Source organism: Salmo trutta, chromosome 1, assembly GCF_901001165.1.
Source record: "Salmo trutta chromosome 1, fSalTru1.1, whole genome shotgun sequence".
NCBI classification, from domain to species: Eukaryota; Metazoa; Chordata; class Actinopteri; order Salmoniformes; family Salmonidae; genus Salmo; species Salmo trutta.
The window spans coordinates 74,155,365-74,171,012 of record NC_042957.1 but is presented as its reverse complement, the minus strand read 5'-3'; the positions used below and the strand labels follow the sequence as shown (position 1 = coordinate 74,171,012).

The window sequence follows — 15,648 nt, the reverse complement described above, 5'->3', positions numbered from 1 at the left end:
ACAAAATGTCCCCAGTTGGCCAAATTTTTGTTTGTTTACTATTCATGTATAGTTAAACACGTCCACACACACAAACAAATCAGTACTGGACAGCCACATAATTTTACCTCGCTACAGGTAGCTGATTTTGGTAGTTACCTGTATATGTAAGTCGCTCTGGATAAGAGCGTCTGCTAAATGATGTAAATGTAAATATAATTAAGCTACAGAATAAGTAGTACATGATGGTAAAAATAAAATAAAACTGTGTGTGTATCTGAATAAGTCATCTTTTAAAAGTGGCACATTTGGATGTCTGCCTGTTTATATAAGCCTCAGTTATTGGTAGGACCAGACCGACATAACTCAGGAATAAAATGTGTCTGTTACTAGTAATGGTAATGGATAAAAAGAAAATGCTTCAGCCACTAAAATCAGCGTTGGTCAGGGTGAAAGCCTGTCAACAACTACATAAACACTCTGACTTCTGTTGATAACTTCACCCATGTAAGATATCCACATGCATTTCTCGACAAATAGTATTTTTCTAAAAGATCGATCTTATTATAAATTCCTCCTGAGGTGTGTAGAGATAAATACATCATGGGCCGGTTTCCCGGACACAGATGAAGCTATTACTGTGGAGAACATGTGTCTGGGAAACTGCCTCCATGAGTTATCCTGCCATGTTTACAGACTAGAAATGGCATGGTATATCCTCTTCTCTATGGCTCTCAAACACACAGTAATGGAACATTTCTGCTGAAATGCAGAACATCAGCACACCATATCATCCATGGCCCATCTACTGTGGTCATGGTAGAGGTGCAGTGTACATGTGGACCCCCATAGTACATCTGGTTATTCTCAACAGAAAAGTCTGTAAATGATTCAGTTGTTCCTGATGCTTTCATCAGAGGAAGGACCACCATGCTAACCCTTCTGATGCTATACATAAACATCAGAGTTACTCTCTAATTTAAACTGTGGGTAGATGCATATGTCCAGACAATTAGCCCACAACCAGCTGTCAAAACAAGCTGCTTTATGAACCACTAGTGAGGAGATAGCAACCTTTCTCCATTACCCAGAGAGAAAACAGCACCAGTGAAACCACAATGCTTTGTCTTTTTTCAAATAAACCAACTCAATCCCTTTTGTATTATTGTCTGTATGAAGTCTGTATGCTCAACAATATGATAACAGCCTACGGTCCTATTGAGGTCCAGTGAAACATAGAGCCAACTATAAGGTTTAGAGGCAGGTGGAGGTGCAGTATATCCGCTTCTAACCAGTCACAGTAATTAGTAATTACCAGTCTGTTGTGGTTGTTGTTTACACAAGATGGTGAAATGAATCCGGGGAGGTTCATTTAAAAACTCATTATTTGGGGATTATAGCCAAGCACATCCTGTACAATATCGAATATCATAATAACATGTAGACAGTTTGTGGGGGTGTGCATGTTCTCGTGGAAGACTTCTGTGACCAAATGTTCCAGAGCAGCCTTTATAAGGGTCAGCCCAGGTGAGGCATTGGCTAGAGAGGACAGGAGAAGGCAAGTAGTGATCACTAAGCAGCTAAAAGGTAGGTTTTCAGTCCTTCTTCTAACAGTTTCATTGGAGGAAACTCGTCATCATTTCTACTAAAACTGTGTACTTTGTGACAGGAGGACGTGCAGGGATGAGACCCATGGACCACAGCATGCTGAAATGTCTCTTCTCTCTACTCTTGCTAACAGGTAAGACATTGGGCTCCATTTTACTCCTCTTAAACAGGCACAAATTACACTAGAAGAATGTAGTCTTTATCGTTCCTATTAGCAGATTTTAAGTAAACATTGCGAAACAAGCATTTCAAACGGCAAGCTGAAATATTCAAAACATGTTTTAAACTGCCTCGTCCCATTTTGACGCACTGTTTGGGCTGCGTGCGAAAAATGCAGCACATTGCCTTTCAAATAGATTATCTTACTAAAGTCATGAAAACAATTAAAAATAAAATATTCAAATACATTTCAGTGTATTGAAGCTGTATAACATTTTGCACTAAAAGCTGGCCACGTAGTATGTTGTTTGATCTAAACCTGGTACTCTTATCTCTAGGCTATTATCACTCCACTATAACTGATTTAGAGTACCAGGTTTAGATCACTTTTCACACCTATTGAGTCACTAATATGAAGCCATCAGAAATACTCTAAATGGGGAGATGGGAAACTACATTTGATTCGTATTAACGCCCATTGTGTACAATGTCCATGCGTTGTCAATGGCCCGCACAGTGCATTCTGGGTAAATCGGGGACAAGGTGTGCACTCCTTCAATGAGTGAATGGGAGTCAATTGGGCACCAGCTCAAAAACCCAACATTAGCATGAATTACATGAAGAAAAAAAGCACATCAGAAATATCTTCAGAGATATTTAACTTGTTTACCTAGTTTTTGATTTGAGACATTACGTACTTTTAAAGAAAATAAACAGGTTATGAGTCTAGGAACTAACTTTCTACAAGGGATTTCGGGACGATTAGTTTAACCGCATGACACAGCATCTGATTGTCTAATGGGCGGAGCGTTATACGTTCCTCCATTCATTGACCAATGAGATTCCTATCTCCTCATTTCTTAAAGTATTGTTGCTACCATGAAGCAAGACAACAACCTTATCCGATTGAATTTAGATTACGCGTTTTATTTATTGTACCGTGGTTGTTAAAATATTGGAAGGCATCATTGGTTCCTAGAAAATCGCTATATAAATCCAATGTATTATTCTGAAATTTATATACCTGTCTCTGGTTCCACAGTGTCTGCAGCAGACCCTCCATCCAATGCAGCCATTTTAGCCAGTGAAATGACTCCAGGCAATGCATCCAATACAAACCAACCATCCAATACAGCCACACCATCATGTACAACACGTCGATGTCTGGCCAGCATGCTGATTGCGAAAGAAGCTCTTAGTCAGCCACAGTCTCCATCATGCATCTCAAATATCAGTGTGCCGTTAATAGTGTATGAAACTCTGTCTGTCGTAAGTCACTTTCTGTTCCTTTTAATTGAGTTTTGTACAATGTGATGAGTTTCAGAGAGAACCTATTGACAGTTATATCATTATGTGATGATTAATTATACCACAGCGTTGTTGAATACTCATTTCTAATTGGCTGAAAGGGCATTCTAAAATGGACATTAAAACCAGCTAACGGGACAGTTGAAAAATAAATTGGGACATCTTGCAATCATGGTTCATTATGTGCCTACACATGCAGACCGTACTTGCTACAAAGTTACAAAAAGCTAAACCAACAACCACACAAACCGAAATTGGATACATTGTAAACGCAGGTACAACAGGGAAATACTTCGCTAGCTAGCATTGATTTGTTTTTGCAGGCTTCTTTTTTATGACAGCTATGCTGTCAAATCCTCCCACGTTTCTAGTTTGACCAGCTGTTTTCAGCAACTGGTATTTTTGAATTACGTTCCCATATTGGCAGATTTGCTAGCAACACACTATCTAGCTAGCTTCTAGCCTAGTGTTTGATATGCAATGCGATCTCCTCGTAATGAACAGTGTCGAGCGTCCTGACGGGAAGGCAACCTTTTTAGTTATGCCAGGCAAAATCAGGCATGATCAGCTCATTGTTATGGATGTATCCAAATTAATGTCAATAGAAAATAGCTTAAACAAACACAAATGCAGATACTTTGCTGTTATTCTGACTGCAGAGATTGTGACTGTGTTAGCCATAGCTTGTTGGCTACCTAGCAAGAAAGGGACAAAAACACGGTGTAAAGTAATTAAGTAAAAATACTTTGAAGTACTACTTAAGTCGTTTTTTTTGCGGTATCTTTACTTTACTATTTCTATTTTTGAAAACTTCACTACATTCATACAGAAAATAATAATAATACAATATACTTTTTACTCCATACATTTTCCTTGACACCCAAAAGTACTCTTTATATGTTGAATGCTTAGCAGGACGGGAAAATGGTCCAATTCACTCACTTATCAAAAGAACACATCCCTACTGCCTCTGATCTGGCAGACTCAGTAAACACAAATGCTTCGTTTGTAAATTATGTCTTAGTGTTGGAGTGTACCCCTGGCTGCCCATCCATTTTAAAAACAAGACATTGGTGCCATCTGCTTTGCTTAATATAAGGAATGTATTTATACTTTCACATTTGATACTTAAGTATATTTTAGCAATTACATTTACTTTTGATACTTATATTTAGAACCAAATACTTTTAGACTTTTACACAAGTAGTATTTTACTGGGTGACTTTTACTTGAGTAAAAGTAAAGTATAGTATACAAGTAAAGTATACCTTAATAGAAAGTTACTCAAGTATGACAATTGAGTACGTTTTCCACCACTGCAAAAACGTTGGCAGCGAGCACAAATAGAACGAACAACTTGGTCGCGTCCATAAATATCTAACTAATCGAACGAAAGACTGGGTCTTTAGCAACAAAAAGATGTGAATGTATGAATTATCTTTATAAAAAGGAAAATATTAACATTTTTATTTCTAGCAGTAAATGTGTGCTTTAGTATTTTCTTTGGCAACTGTGGGATAAGCGCCTCAGTTCTGTACATTACCATGGAAAAATAAACTGCAAAGGGACTTCACTCCGCGTTGTCCATTATTTCCAAGGTAATCATCTTCTTCTCTAATATAGTGGCGGTCCGCAAACCAATGTTAAAGGTGCATGCCGCCACCTACTGTGCTGGAGTGTGAGGTCAATCACGGTTTACAACATTTCTAAATCATCCTACCTAACTTAGTACTTCTGTGAAAAAAGAGCCACTTCTAATAGACCCTCCCCCATCCCCAAAATCCCTTCCAAACCCCCCCCAACATCTCTTCAACATACTTACAACAATATAACACATGCTCCACCGTTTCTTTCCAAGGTAATGTACAGAACGTTGGCATTTATCCCTTATTATCTTCTACATAGGACACAAAAGATCTCCGCTTCGAGAGTCAGCTGCAAGTTATGTTGGTAAGTACACATTAAACAAAATCCAGAGACATTCAAGTAAATGTGACATTTTGTAATACCACTCATTATGATTATGTTTCTAAACTAGTCATGGGAAGACCCTGATTTATCATGGAACACATCAGTCTATCATCATGATATGGTTGTCCTGCCTGTCAGCAAAATCTGGACTCCTGAACTCCATGTGACTAATGGGTGAGTCCACTTACAACAGAATACAATAACCTACCAGTATGTTATTTTTAATTTATTCTCGATTCCTTCTTGATCTTCTAAATAGTGAGTAAAACATCTACAGAAATTAAATAGAGATATAGTACTTGGAGTGGCCAAATGTTTAGGTGTGACAGTTTAGTAGATCAATCCTCAGTCTGTTCTCAACTTCTCATGTCTAAAGAGTGCAAACAACGATAAAGCACAGCAACAAGGATTTGCTGGTGCACAGCAACGGGACTATAGAGCACATGGTCATCATGAACACTGTGGTGGGCTGTGAGGTCAATCTGTACAATTACCCCTTCGCTTCAGATTTCTGCCCCATCGCCATCAATGTATGGGCACTTAAAGGTAAGTGCATCATTTCAATCCTCATTCTGTCTGCTAAACAGCTATTGCGCACTATTACTTACGAAAGATCTTATTAAAAACAAGATGTTACCAAAAACAACTAAAACCTATTTTTTTATCTGTATAGCCTACTGCAATTCCGTTTATGATGCAATTCAGTTTATTTGTCATCTTTGGAGTTTTATATGCTCCCTGACGGTCTTCCCTACCAATGATGTACAGTGCCTTAAAGTATTCATACCCCTTGACTTGTTCCATATTTTGTTGTTACAGCTTGAATTCAAAATGGATTAAATATATTGTTTCTCTCTCACCCATCTACACACAATACCCCATAATGACAAAGTGAGAAAGTCTTTAGAAATGTTTGCATATTTATAAAAAAATTAAATACAGAAATCGAATTTACATCATTATTCACACCCCTTTCCTATGACACTACAAATTGAGCTCCGGTGCATCCAACTCCCTTTGATCATCCTTGAGATGTCACTATCCACCTGTCTATGTAAGGTCCCATAGTTGACAGTGCATGTCAGAGCAGAAACTATACCATAAAGTCCTAGGAACTGTCTGTAGATCTCCGGGAATTGTGATGAGGCATATCTGGGGAAGGGTATAACATAATTTCTAGAGTGTTGAAAGTTTCCAAGAGCACAGTGGTCAACATCATTGGGAAATAAAAATATGGAACTACCCAGACTCTGCCTAGAGCTGGCTGTCAAATCAAACTGAGAAACCGGGCAAGAAGGACCTTGGTCGGGGAGGTAACCAAGAACTCAATGACCACTCAGACAGAACTACAGAGTTTCTTGGCTGAGATGGGAGAACCTGCCAGAAGGACAACAGTCTCTACAGCACTTCACCAATCTGGGCTTTATAGGAGAGTGGCCAGACGGAAGCCACTCCTGAGAAAAAGGCGCATGACAGCACGTCTGGAGTTTGCAAAAAGGCACATGACAGACTCAAGAGCATAAGGCAAAAATATTCTGTGGTCTGATGAGACAAAAATGTAACTCTTTGGCCTGAATGCAAACCACTATGTCTGGAGAAACGCCATCCCTACCCTGTTGAGCAGCAGGGATTGAGAGATTGGTAAGGATAGAGAGAACATTGAATGGAGCCAAATACATCCTTGATGAGCACCTGCTTCAGAGTGCAAACGACGTTAGACTGGGGGTGAATACTTACAGCCAAAGCAATGATGGAATGGCTTCAGAAACAAGAATGTGAACGTCTCTGAGTGGCCCAGTCAAAGCCCAGACTTGAATCACATTGAAAAAAACTTACATTTTTGTTCATCATCGCTGCCCATCTAACTTGAAAATCTGCAGGGAAAAATGGGAGAAAATCCCCAAAATTCAGATGTGCAAGACATTTATTTTTAGAATAAATCAAGGGGTATATAAACCCTGGATTGCCAATGCTATGTATTGGCAATTGAGAGGCTTTGAAGCCACTCCCCAGTAGGAGCAGTGCTCCATAGGAATGAATGTATTTCAATAAAATGTTTCAAGGACAAAATGACATGTATTTAAGTATTGTTTTGTTGTTGTGGTGACAGTAACATTAGGGATCTCAAAAAAGTATACTTTAAAACTCCACTAAAGTCGATGTCCACGACCCCGTGGAAATCGAATTAGCATAATAATCCCCATAAAAATCTGTCAATTTAAGATAGATATTTGTTTTTCGCATGAAATGCGTTTCAATCCACTGCGCCTGCCGATATCGCCCTTCCGCATCTGCGATGAAAGGTGCCAGAGCTAGGGCAGTGTTTATCAGACCATGAGACATCCCGAAAATCGGTCTTCTCACAAAAATGTCTAGCGTTCATACGGTTTGGCCTACAAACTATTAAGATGAGACTCTCAGGAACATGACGGTTCTCTCCGTTTTGCTCTATGACCCCCACAACAGTCACAGGACTGGTCTGAAGTCAGTACAGCCGATATGCCAACTTCTGTCTGTAGCATCCGAACAGTTTGGGCTACACACTATGACCCTTCTATGGAAAGGTGAGTCTCTCACAAACACCCACAAGCCTAGTTTAAAAGTAAAAAAAAAAATGTATGCAAGAATATATGGAGATAGTATTTAACCCCTTATTTTAGGCACTAAACTATCTGTGTATCCATGTATGAAGCTGTTATTCAATGTGTTTCTATGGAGTCTGTAAAATAATAAAATGTGACAAAAAACGAATGTAGACATGAATAAATGCTTCCAAAAAAATACAATGGTGGGGGGTGCCAAGATGGAGGCACGGTGGTTCAACACAGCGCCCCCCCATCAGTCATCTACTGTACAGTATATATACATCATTGTACCTGACACTCCGTCCCTTCCAGGCTTGTGGTAACAGAGGTGTGTTTGTGCCGGTGTAGCATGCTGCAGATCCAATTGGCCTTTTGGGCTGGACACAGTGAATATTAGGGGTGTAATGGTTCAAACATTTTGATTTGGTTAAGTCCTTGATTTTTGGCTCAATATTCAGGAGGGGAAAAAATGGCCATTATACCATCTTTTGTAAATGATAATAACGATGGACAATCTTTAATGTAGGCCTAAGTTATCTCCCAAATTAAATAAGGTAAATTAATAAGTTAAGCACGAATAAGAATTATATAAACAACATAACAAATGCAAGCTTTTATGTGTTGTATAGTTCAAGTCAGTAGAGTGAAATAGACAGATACTGGGGTAAATGGTTTTAGCAGTATTGCATGATGATAGACATGAGAACTGGGGGTGTTATAAAAGCGCACCCGGTGGAAGACAAAAACTATGTTCTGAGCGGTATGAAACACGATGAGAGGAGTCAGTGTTTTATTAGTGTGTATGCTGAACGCAAGAACACTCTAGAAATCTTCCATATTCTTATTATTTGATTACTCCTGTAAGCTTTAGCCTAGCCTTAAAGGGGAAGTTCATGATTTTACAACTTTGATGTTAGATGGTTCCTCACCCTGAAAGTAGTCTATGGGCCTGGAGAAACATTAACCCATGGTTCAGTTCTCTCTGAACAACAACTACTAACTTTAGCCACCGCTAACAAAAAAAAATCAATGGGAGTGATCGGGGCAATTGTCAACATTTCATGGCCAAATCAACTCCATATTTAGTTTGATGTTACTTAATGGTGATTTGGACGCAATATTATTTTTTATTGCATTTTGCAAATAATGTGGCACTTCTCTTTGAGACCCCATGCTAACAAACAAAGGATATGGCTGCCAGAATGAATCAAAAAGCTTCTTATGAATCAAAAAGTGAGGTTGTTTCACCAAAGTGGCTCTGAGATATGTGTTACAGTAGGCTGCTACCACCACTGAAATATTATCGATTTTTTATTTATGTGATCATTTTTCCATCCTCTTCTGAGAACCAAAATGAAACCAAATCAAGAGTCATATATCAAGAAATGATCCGAACAAAAAATGTAAATATTTACACCCCTGAAACAACAGATTTTTAGAGTGTGAAGCTACGGTATGATCTTTGAATGACTGAACTAGTATTAAATATCTGCCTTTCCAGGATGTGGCATGTTCCTGAACTTTGGGGCTGTGAGCACAACTAGTGCAAACCGCGGGGACTGGCTAACCGAGAACGTGAAACTCGATGCTAAAGGAGGCAGAGATGATCGCAACTATCTATGGGTTAGTGGGTGCTCCTGGTAAATTCAGTAGTTTTTTATGTGGGACATGTAAAGATACTTTACTCTTCCTATTTTTAAGGACAGAGCTTAAATGTTGTTTACACAGAAAAAATACAATACACTTAAATAAAAATGTAATACACTTAAATAAAAATGTATCTGATGTTTTCATAAGTAGTGTTCTGTTGAGATAAATACACATCCCAGGCTATGTATTTCAATTCTGAAAATTTGCAGTGCGTTTCTTTTCCCATTAATTGGGGTTAAGGCATAGTTGGATCTGCACAACCGATGGTGAAGGATGTGGACTCATTGACATAAGGCTTTTTTTGAGTTCTGAAAACATCTGACAAAGTCTGATTTTGGAATGTAATGCTCTTCCCTTTCAATTTTAAACAAATGCTATACGTTTAGATGCAAGAAATCGAAAAACAAATGATTTCAGTCTGGCCTACCCATCTGTCTTCACAGGTGTCGCTGAAAATGCGGTCCGAAAACCCGTTTTTGTCCCTGGTCCTGCCCAGTATACTGATCATTGTGGCAGATGTGGTGAGCCTCGCCCTGCCGCTGGGAGGGGGTGAGCGTATCTCCTTCAAGGTTACATTGGTTCTCAGCTTCATCATGTTCCTCATCATCCTCAACGACCTACTGCCTGGAGGAGGCCAGTGCAGCCCCATCATCCGTGAGTGTCCTGTGTGTAATGCACCAGAATGAAACAGCATTTTGTTATAACGGGTGTGTATGTAACGGAATTAAGAATGTTCCATAAGCTTATTTCACAGCTAGCTTGAAATGTCGCCAAGGGAGCTATCGAATTTGATCTTTTTCTGTAGCTCAATAGTTTGGCATGTTGTCATGTGTTTGGGAGCAGTGATCCTGAACAGCAACAGTGATCCTAGTGATCCGTTGTGAGCAGAGGTTCACTATTTCCAGCCCGGTATGTTACAGGACAGTAAAGGAAGCTATACCGTTAGCAGCACACTGATGTCGGTTTCATGTACACAGTACCTCTCTGCCACCATATAACACTCACACATTTCTCTCTCGTTGTTCTCCATAGGAAAGCACTTCTGTTTCTGTTTGGTCATCCTGGTGTTGAGCACGTTGCAGTCTATGGTGCTCACACGTCTGGCTAAGTGTGGTACTCTCTGGCCCTGCAACCTCTCCAAGTCCAAAGACTCACTGCTTAAAGACACAGACAATGAAGAGGGTAAACTTTTTCATTTTTCTGTCATCTGTTATCCACAGAGCAAAATATATTTTCATGGTTTCCAAAGACATTAACAAAACATCCTTATACAACCATTTATAACCTGACCATGATGTGATAATGACATTATTGCAACCAGTTTTACTGGGTACCACATAAATTACTTTCATCACCATAAACAAATCAAGTTGTATTTTGATGCACAACCTTTTCATTCTTACCCTTTAGCTGCAGTTAAAGCATGCAGTTGACGTCTTTCCCAGCATATTTTCTTGTTACCATCATTTGTCTGGCGTGTACGCTGGTCTGGCCAGCTACTACATTTGATCTTTAATCTGTCACTGAAAACTGTCATTTTACAAAAAGGTCAATCATTTTTACATCTTTATTTAATCATGTTATATTAATAATAGATTATCCTTTTTTCTCTCATTTACTTTGTCTAGAATCCAAGTCTGATATTAAAGCCTCTGAGGAAGAGAATACAGCCCTCCAGAAGGTGGTGAAGTTTCTCAACAAAATGGCTGCACAAGACCAGACAAAAGCTATACACCATCGCTTTGCCAACAAAGTGGACTTGATCTGTTTCTGTATCTACCTCACTGTCCTCATTGTTTACGCAGTCGTCATTTTATATTTCTCCTTTGGTTCTCGATGTGAGATCAACCAATTAGATTTCTGGTCATAAATTCTTTATTCGCTTTTAACAACCATATTTCAATAAATATTGGTGTATTTGGGTCTTCAGAAATTTTGCAAGCACTAACAAAAAGCAATTTTTTTTGAGTTTCTGGATAAAATAAATAGATGTTTATTCTTAAGTAGGGCTTTAACAATATTTATTTAAACATGTTTAGAACTAGCCAGTCATGTGGAATAATACATTTAGCAATCAGGGCTCTAATGAATACATGTAATGGGGACTGTAATGCTATAATCCCCCAGAATAGAGCCCTAGAACTCTAATGAATACATGTAAATTGGACTGTAGCGCTATAATTCCCCTAGAATAGAAACTTAGAACTCTAATGAATACATGTAAAGTGGACTGTAGCTGTAGTATTAGTAGTGTGGAAACAAATTAACAGTGTGTTATTTCCTATAGAGGCAGTGTGAAGGCCTTATATTATCTCCTAACTAAGCAGGTTCTCAACCTCAGGCTGAGATATCAAATAGTCTCACGATCATCTCCTCCACCTGCGCTGGGCTGTATTTGTGGTATCTCTCAGGGTGTTTGGAGAAATCAGCATGGTCACATCTGTGTAAAGTACAGGTAAAGGACCATAATAAAGGAATATCACTGTACCAGCGTTCTGTATGAAATTCTTACTGCACATCACTATTGAACAGTGCTGAATAAAAGAACACGTCTTGTACATAGAGACCAAACATACATGGTACATCCCAGTTTCACCTACACTATTTGAAAAGCATCACTTATTCAACCACCTTATGTGTGCTGAATTCCAAATGGACCCCCTGTTCCCTAGCCACCCTTGCAGATGTAAGAGGATTGGATAGGTAGAGGCAATACACAACATTTTCACTAGGCCAATCAGAAGGCAAGATTAAGGTATTACCATAATGCTTGTATCCATCCAATTCGCTCAGATCTACAGGAGTGGTTGGAGAGTAGGGGCTAGGGAATAGGGTCTAGTGAATATGGAGTAAGAGCTTGAGAATAGGGGCTAGAGAGTAAGAGCAAGGGTATAGTGAGTAAGGGCAAGGGAGTAGGGGCTAGAGAGTAAGAGCTAGGGGATAGTGAATAAGGGCTAGGGAATAGGGTATAGGGAGTAAGGGCGAGGGAATAGGGTATAGGGAGTAAGAGCTAGGGAATAGGGGTTGATTCTGAAATTAGCAGCAGTCTCCAGTAATAAGCTCTGTGATATGCCATGACTCCCCTCAGCAGAAAGGCTGTGTAGGCCTTGGACACCATCTCTCTCTGGGCCTGACAGATGGCCTGGCGCTGCTCTCTGTCTGGGATGGCCCACGCCTTCTGAGCCTTATACAGTTCCTCCAGGCCCTCGTTGAAGCTCTGGACAACATAGGTCATAGAAAAAAGATTGTGGACAGCCATGGACTGTCATGTTATCACATACGGGGGCACTGTTATGTAATAGAAAATGCAAACGTTACAATCTTTGGTGTCCATAAATATAGCATGTTACAAACGGTGCCCCATAAATACGAGCCCTAAGCTGACATTCAGATTCAGAAAACTTTAATGTCCTCAAAGAGGCAATTCATCTTGCAGCAGTCATAAAATATATAACATCTAAAAATATAAAATAAGCTGACATGTTGGGTTTAAACGTTTGTGATCATTCTATTTGCGAGTATGAATAAGGGTTGTGTAGAGATGTCACATGGTACTGATTAGGCCTGGGAATTGCCAGGGACCTCACGATACCATATTATCACGATACTTAGGTGCCAATACGATATGTATTACGATTCTCATGATTCTATATGTATTACGATTCTCATGATTCTATATGTATTGTGATTCTCATGATTCTATATGTATTGTGATTCTCATGATTCTATATGTATTGTGATTCTCATGATTCTATATGTATTGTGATTCTCATGATTCTATATGTATTGTGATTCTCATGATTCTATATGTATTGTGATTCTCATGATTCTATATGTATTGCTATTTGATACTGTGATTTTATTGCTATTCGATGTTCCAAACATATTGCTCCCCATATGTCTGCTGCAGAGGGACAAGAGAGCCATGAGAAAACTAGTTTTGATCAGTCATGGAAATAACAAAAGTGCTGAAAAAATTTTGTTTCCCTAATAAATTGGCGCCTTATTTAAAATGAAGATGGAGAACAAGCTATGAAGGAAAAATACTGGAGTTTTGGTGCAGGTACAGCCAACTAGCACAAATATACAGTGGGGGAAAAAAGTATTTGATCTCCTGCTGATTTTGTACGTTTGCCCACTGACAAAGAAGTGATCAGTCTATAATTGTAATGGCAGGTTTATTTGAACAGTGAGAGACAGAAAAGCAACAAAAGTATCCAGAAAAACGCATGTCAAAAATGTTATAAATTGATTTGTATTTTAATGAGGGAAATAAGTATTTGACCCCCCTCTCAATCAGAAAGATTTCTGGCTCCTAGGTGTCTTTTATACAGGTAACGACCTGAGATTAGGAGCACACTCGTAAAGGGAGTGCTCCTAACCACAGCTTGTTACCTGTATAAAAGACACCTGTCCACAGAAGCAATCAATCAATCAATCAGATTCCAAACTCTCCACCATGGCCATGACCAAAGAGCTCTCCAAGGATGTCAGGGACAAGATTGTAGACCTACACAAGGCTGGAATGGGCTACAAGACCATCGCCAAGCAGCTTGGTGAGAAGGTGACAACATTTGGTGCGATTATTCGCAAATGGAAGAAACACAAAAGAACTGTCAATATCCCTCGGCCTGGGGCTCCATGCAAGATCTCACCTCGTGGAGTTGCAATGATCATGAGAACGGTGAGGAATCAGCCCAGAACTACACGGGAGGATCTTGTCAATGATCTCAAGGCAGCTGGGACCATAGTCACCAAGAAAACAATTGGTAACACACGACGCCGTGAAGGACTGAAATCCTGCAGCGCCCGCAAGGTCCCCCTGCTCAAAAATACATATACATGCCCGTCTGAAGTTTGCCAATGAACATCTGAATGATTCAGAGGACAACTGGTGAAAGTGTTGTGGTCAGATGAGACCAAAATGGAGCTCTTTGGCATCAACTCAACTCGCCGTGTTTGGAGGAGGAGGAATGCTGCCTATGACCCAAAGAACACCATCTCCACTGTCAAACATGGAGGTGGAAACATTATGTTTTGGGGGTGTTTTTCTGCTAAGGGGACAGGACAACTTCACCGCATCAAAGGGACAATAGACGGGGCCATATACCGTCAAATCTTGGGTGAGAACCTCCTTCCCTCAGCCAGGGCATTGAAAATGGGTTGTGGATGGGTATTCCAGCATGACAATGACCCAAAACACATGACCAAGGCAACAAAGGAGTGGCTCAAGAAGAAGCACATTAAGGTCCTGGAGTGGCCTAGCCAGTCTCCAGACCTTAATCCCATAGAAAATCTGTGGAGTGAGCTGAAGGTTCGAGTTGCCAAACGTCAGCCTCGAAACCTTAATGACTTGGAGAAGATCTGCAAAGAGGAGTGGGACAAAATCCCTCCTGAGATGTGTGCAAACCTGGTGGCCAACTACAAGAAACGTCTGACCTCTGATTGCCAACAAGGGTTTTGCCACCAAGTACTAAGTCATGTTTTGCAGAGGGGTCAAATACTTATTTCCCTCATTAAAATGCTAATCATTTTATAACATTTTTGACATGCGTTTTTCTGGATTTTTTTGTTGCTTTCTGTCTCTCACTGTTCAAATAAATCTACCATTAAAATTATAGACTGATCATTTCTTTGTAAGTGGGCAAACGTACAAAATCAGCAGGGGATCAAATACTTTCCCCCCCACTGTAATATTGCGATATCGTCAAATATAATATCTCAATATGTATCTGTATCGACCCCCCTCCCCCATCACTAGTACTGAAACAGATCCTTTAGGTGCATGGAGGAATCTGGCCTCCTCGTCTTACCTTGAACTTGTCTTTAATCAACTGACAGTCTTTTTCTTTCAACTGAAGCCCGATGGTGATGACATATGAAGAATAGAAAAGGTGTGATTAGGTTTCAATAAAACAAGCAAATCCACTTAAGGTAAATAGTGTAATTTGAGAAATATCCTTTTTAATTTAATATACAGTATCAAAACATCTACCCTCACCTTGTCACCTGGCTTAAAGTTGGGCAGATTATTTTCTGTCAGGCACTCGGTCACCTTCAACCAACTGCAACACACAAGCAGCACACATTTACTGCACAGATCAGTCATGTTCAGTAGCATAATCATTAATTGGCCTGCCCACAAGTCTGGAACCAACAAGCCTGAACAGCTTATACCCCCCAAGCCATAAGACTGCTAAATAGTTAACCAATAGGTAAAGGACTATCTGCATTGGCCGTTTTTGCATGAACTCTTTTGACTTATCGGATACACTGCTGTTACTGTTTATTCTCTACCTCAATTACATCGTACCCCTGCACATCGACTTGGTACTGGTACCCCGTATATACAGCCAAGTTATCGTTACTCATTGTGGATTTATTCCTT

General features: G+C 39.7%; 2 protein-coding genes across 4 annotated transcripts in view; one reads left to right on the top strand and one right to left on the bottom strand.

Moving 5' to 3' along the window:
- The window catches only part of LOC115207488 (exocyst complex component 7), a 36,745-nt gene that overhangs the window by 6,738 nt on the left and 14,359 nt on the right, over positions 1-15,648 (bottom strand). The window contains exons 16-20 of one of the 3 annotated variants that reach the window (XM_029774592.1): positions 15,262-15,325; positions 15,074-15,115; positions 12,344-12,477; positions 10,268-10,414; positions 8,097-9,923 (exon numbers count right to left, since the gene is read on the bottom strand). In XM_029774592.1, the coding sequence (XP_029630452.1) occupies positions 9,878-9,923; positions 10,268-10,414; positions 12,344-12,477; positions 15,074-15,115; positions 15,262-15,325 (433 nt within the window). In that variant the 3' untranslated portion in view covers positions 8,097-9,877. Of the gene's footprint in view, positions 1-8,096; positions 9,924-10,267; positions 10,415-11,233; positions 11,701-12,343; positions 12,478-15,073; positions 15,116-15,261; positions 15,326-15,648 lie in introns of those variants that run through there. The other 2 variants (XR_003881018.1, XM_029774601.1) reach the window with 2 other exon arrangements.
- On the top strand, positions 929-10,137 carry LOC115207502 (5-hydroxytryptamine receptor 3A). Its single transcript, XM_029774616.1, has 8 exons — positions 929-1,566; positions 1,649-1,720; positions 2,789-3,015; positions 4,960-5,004; positions 5,093-5,199; positions 5,402-5,571; positions 9,112-9,233; positions 9,704-10,137. The coding sequence occupies exons 1-8, from the start codon at positions 1,443-1,445 to the stop codon at positions 9,944-9,946; spliced, it is 1,110 nt and encodes a 369-aa protein (XP_029630476.1). The 5' UTR covers positions 929-1,442; the 3' UTR covers positions 9,947-10,137.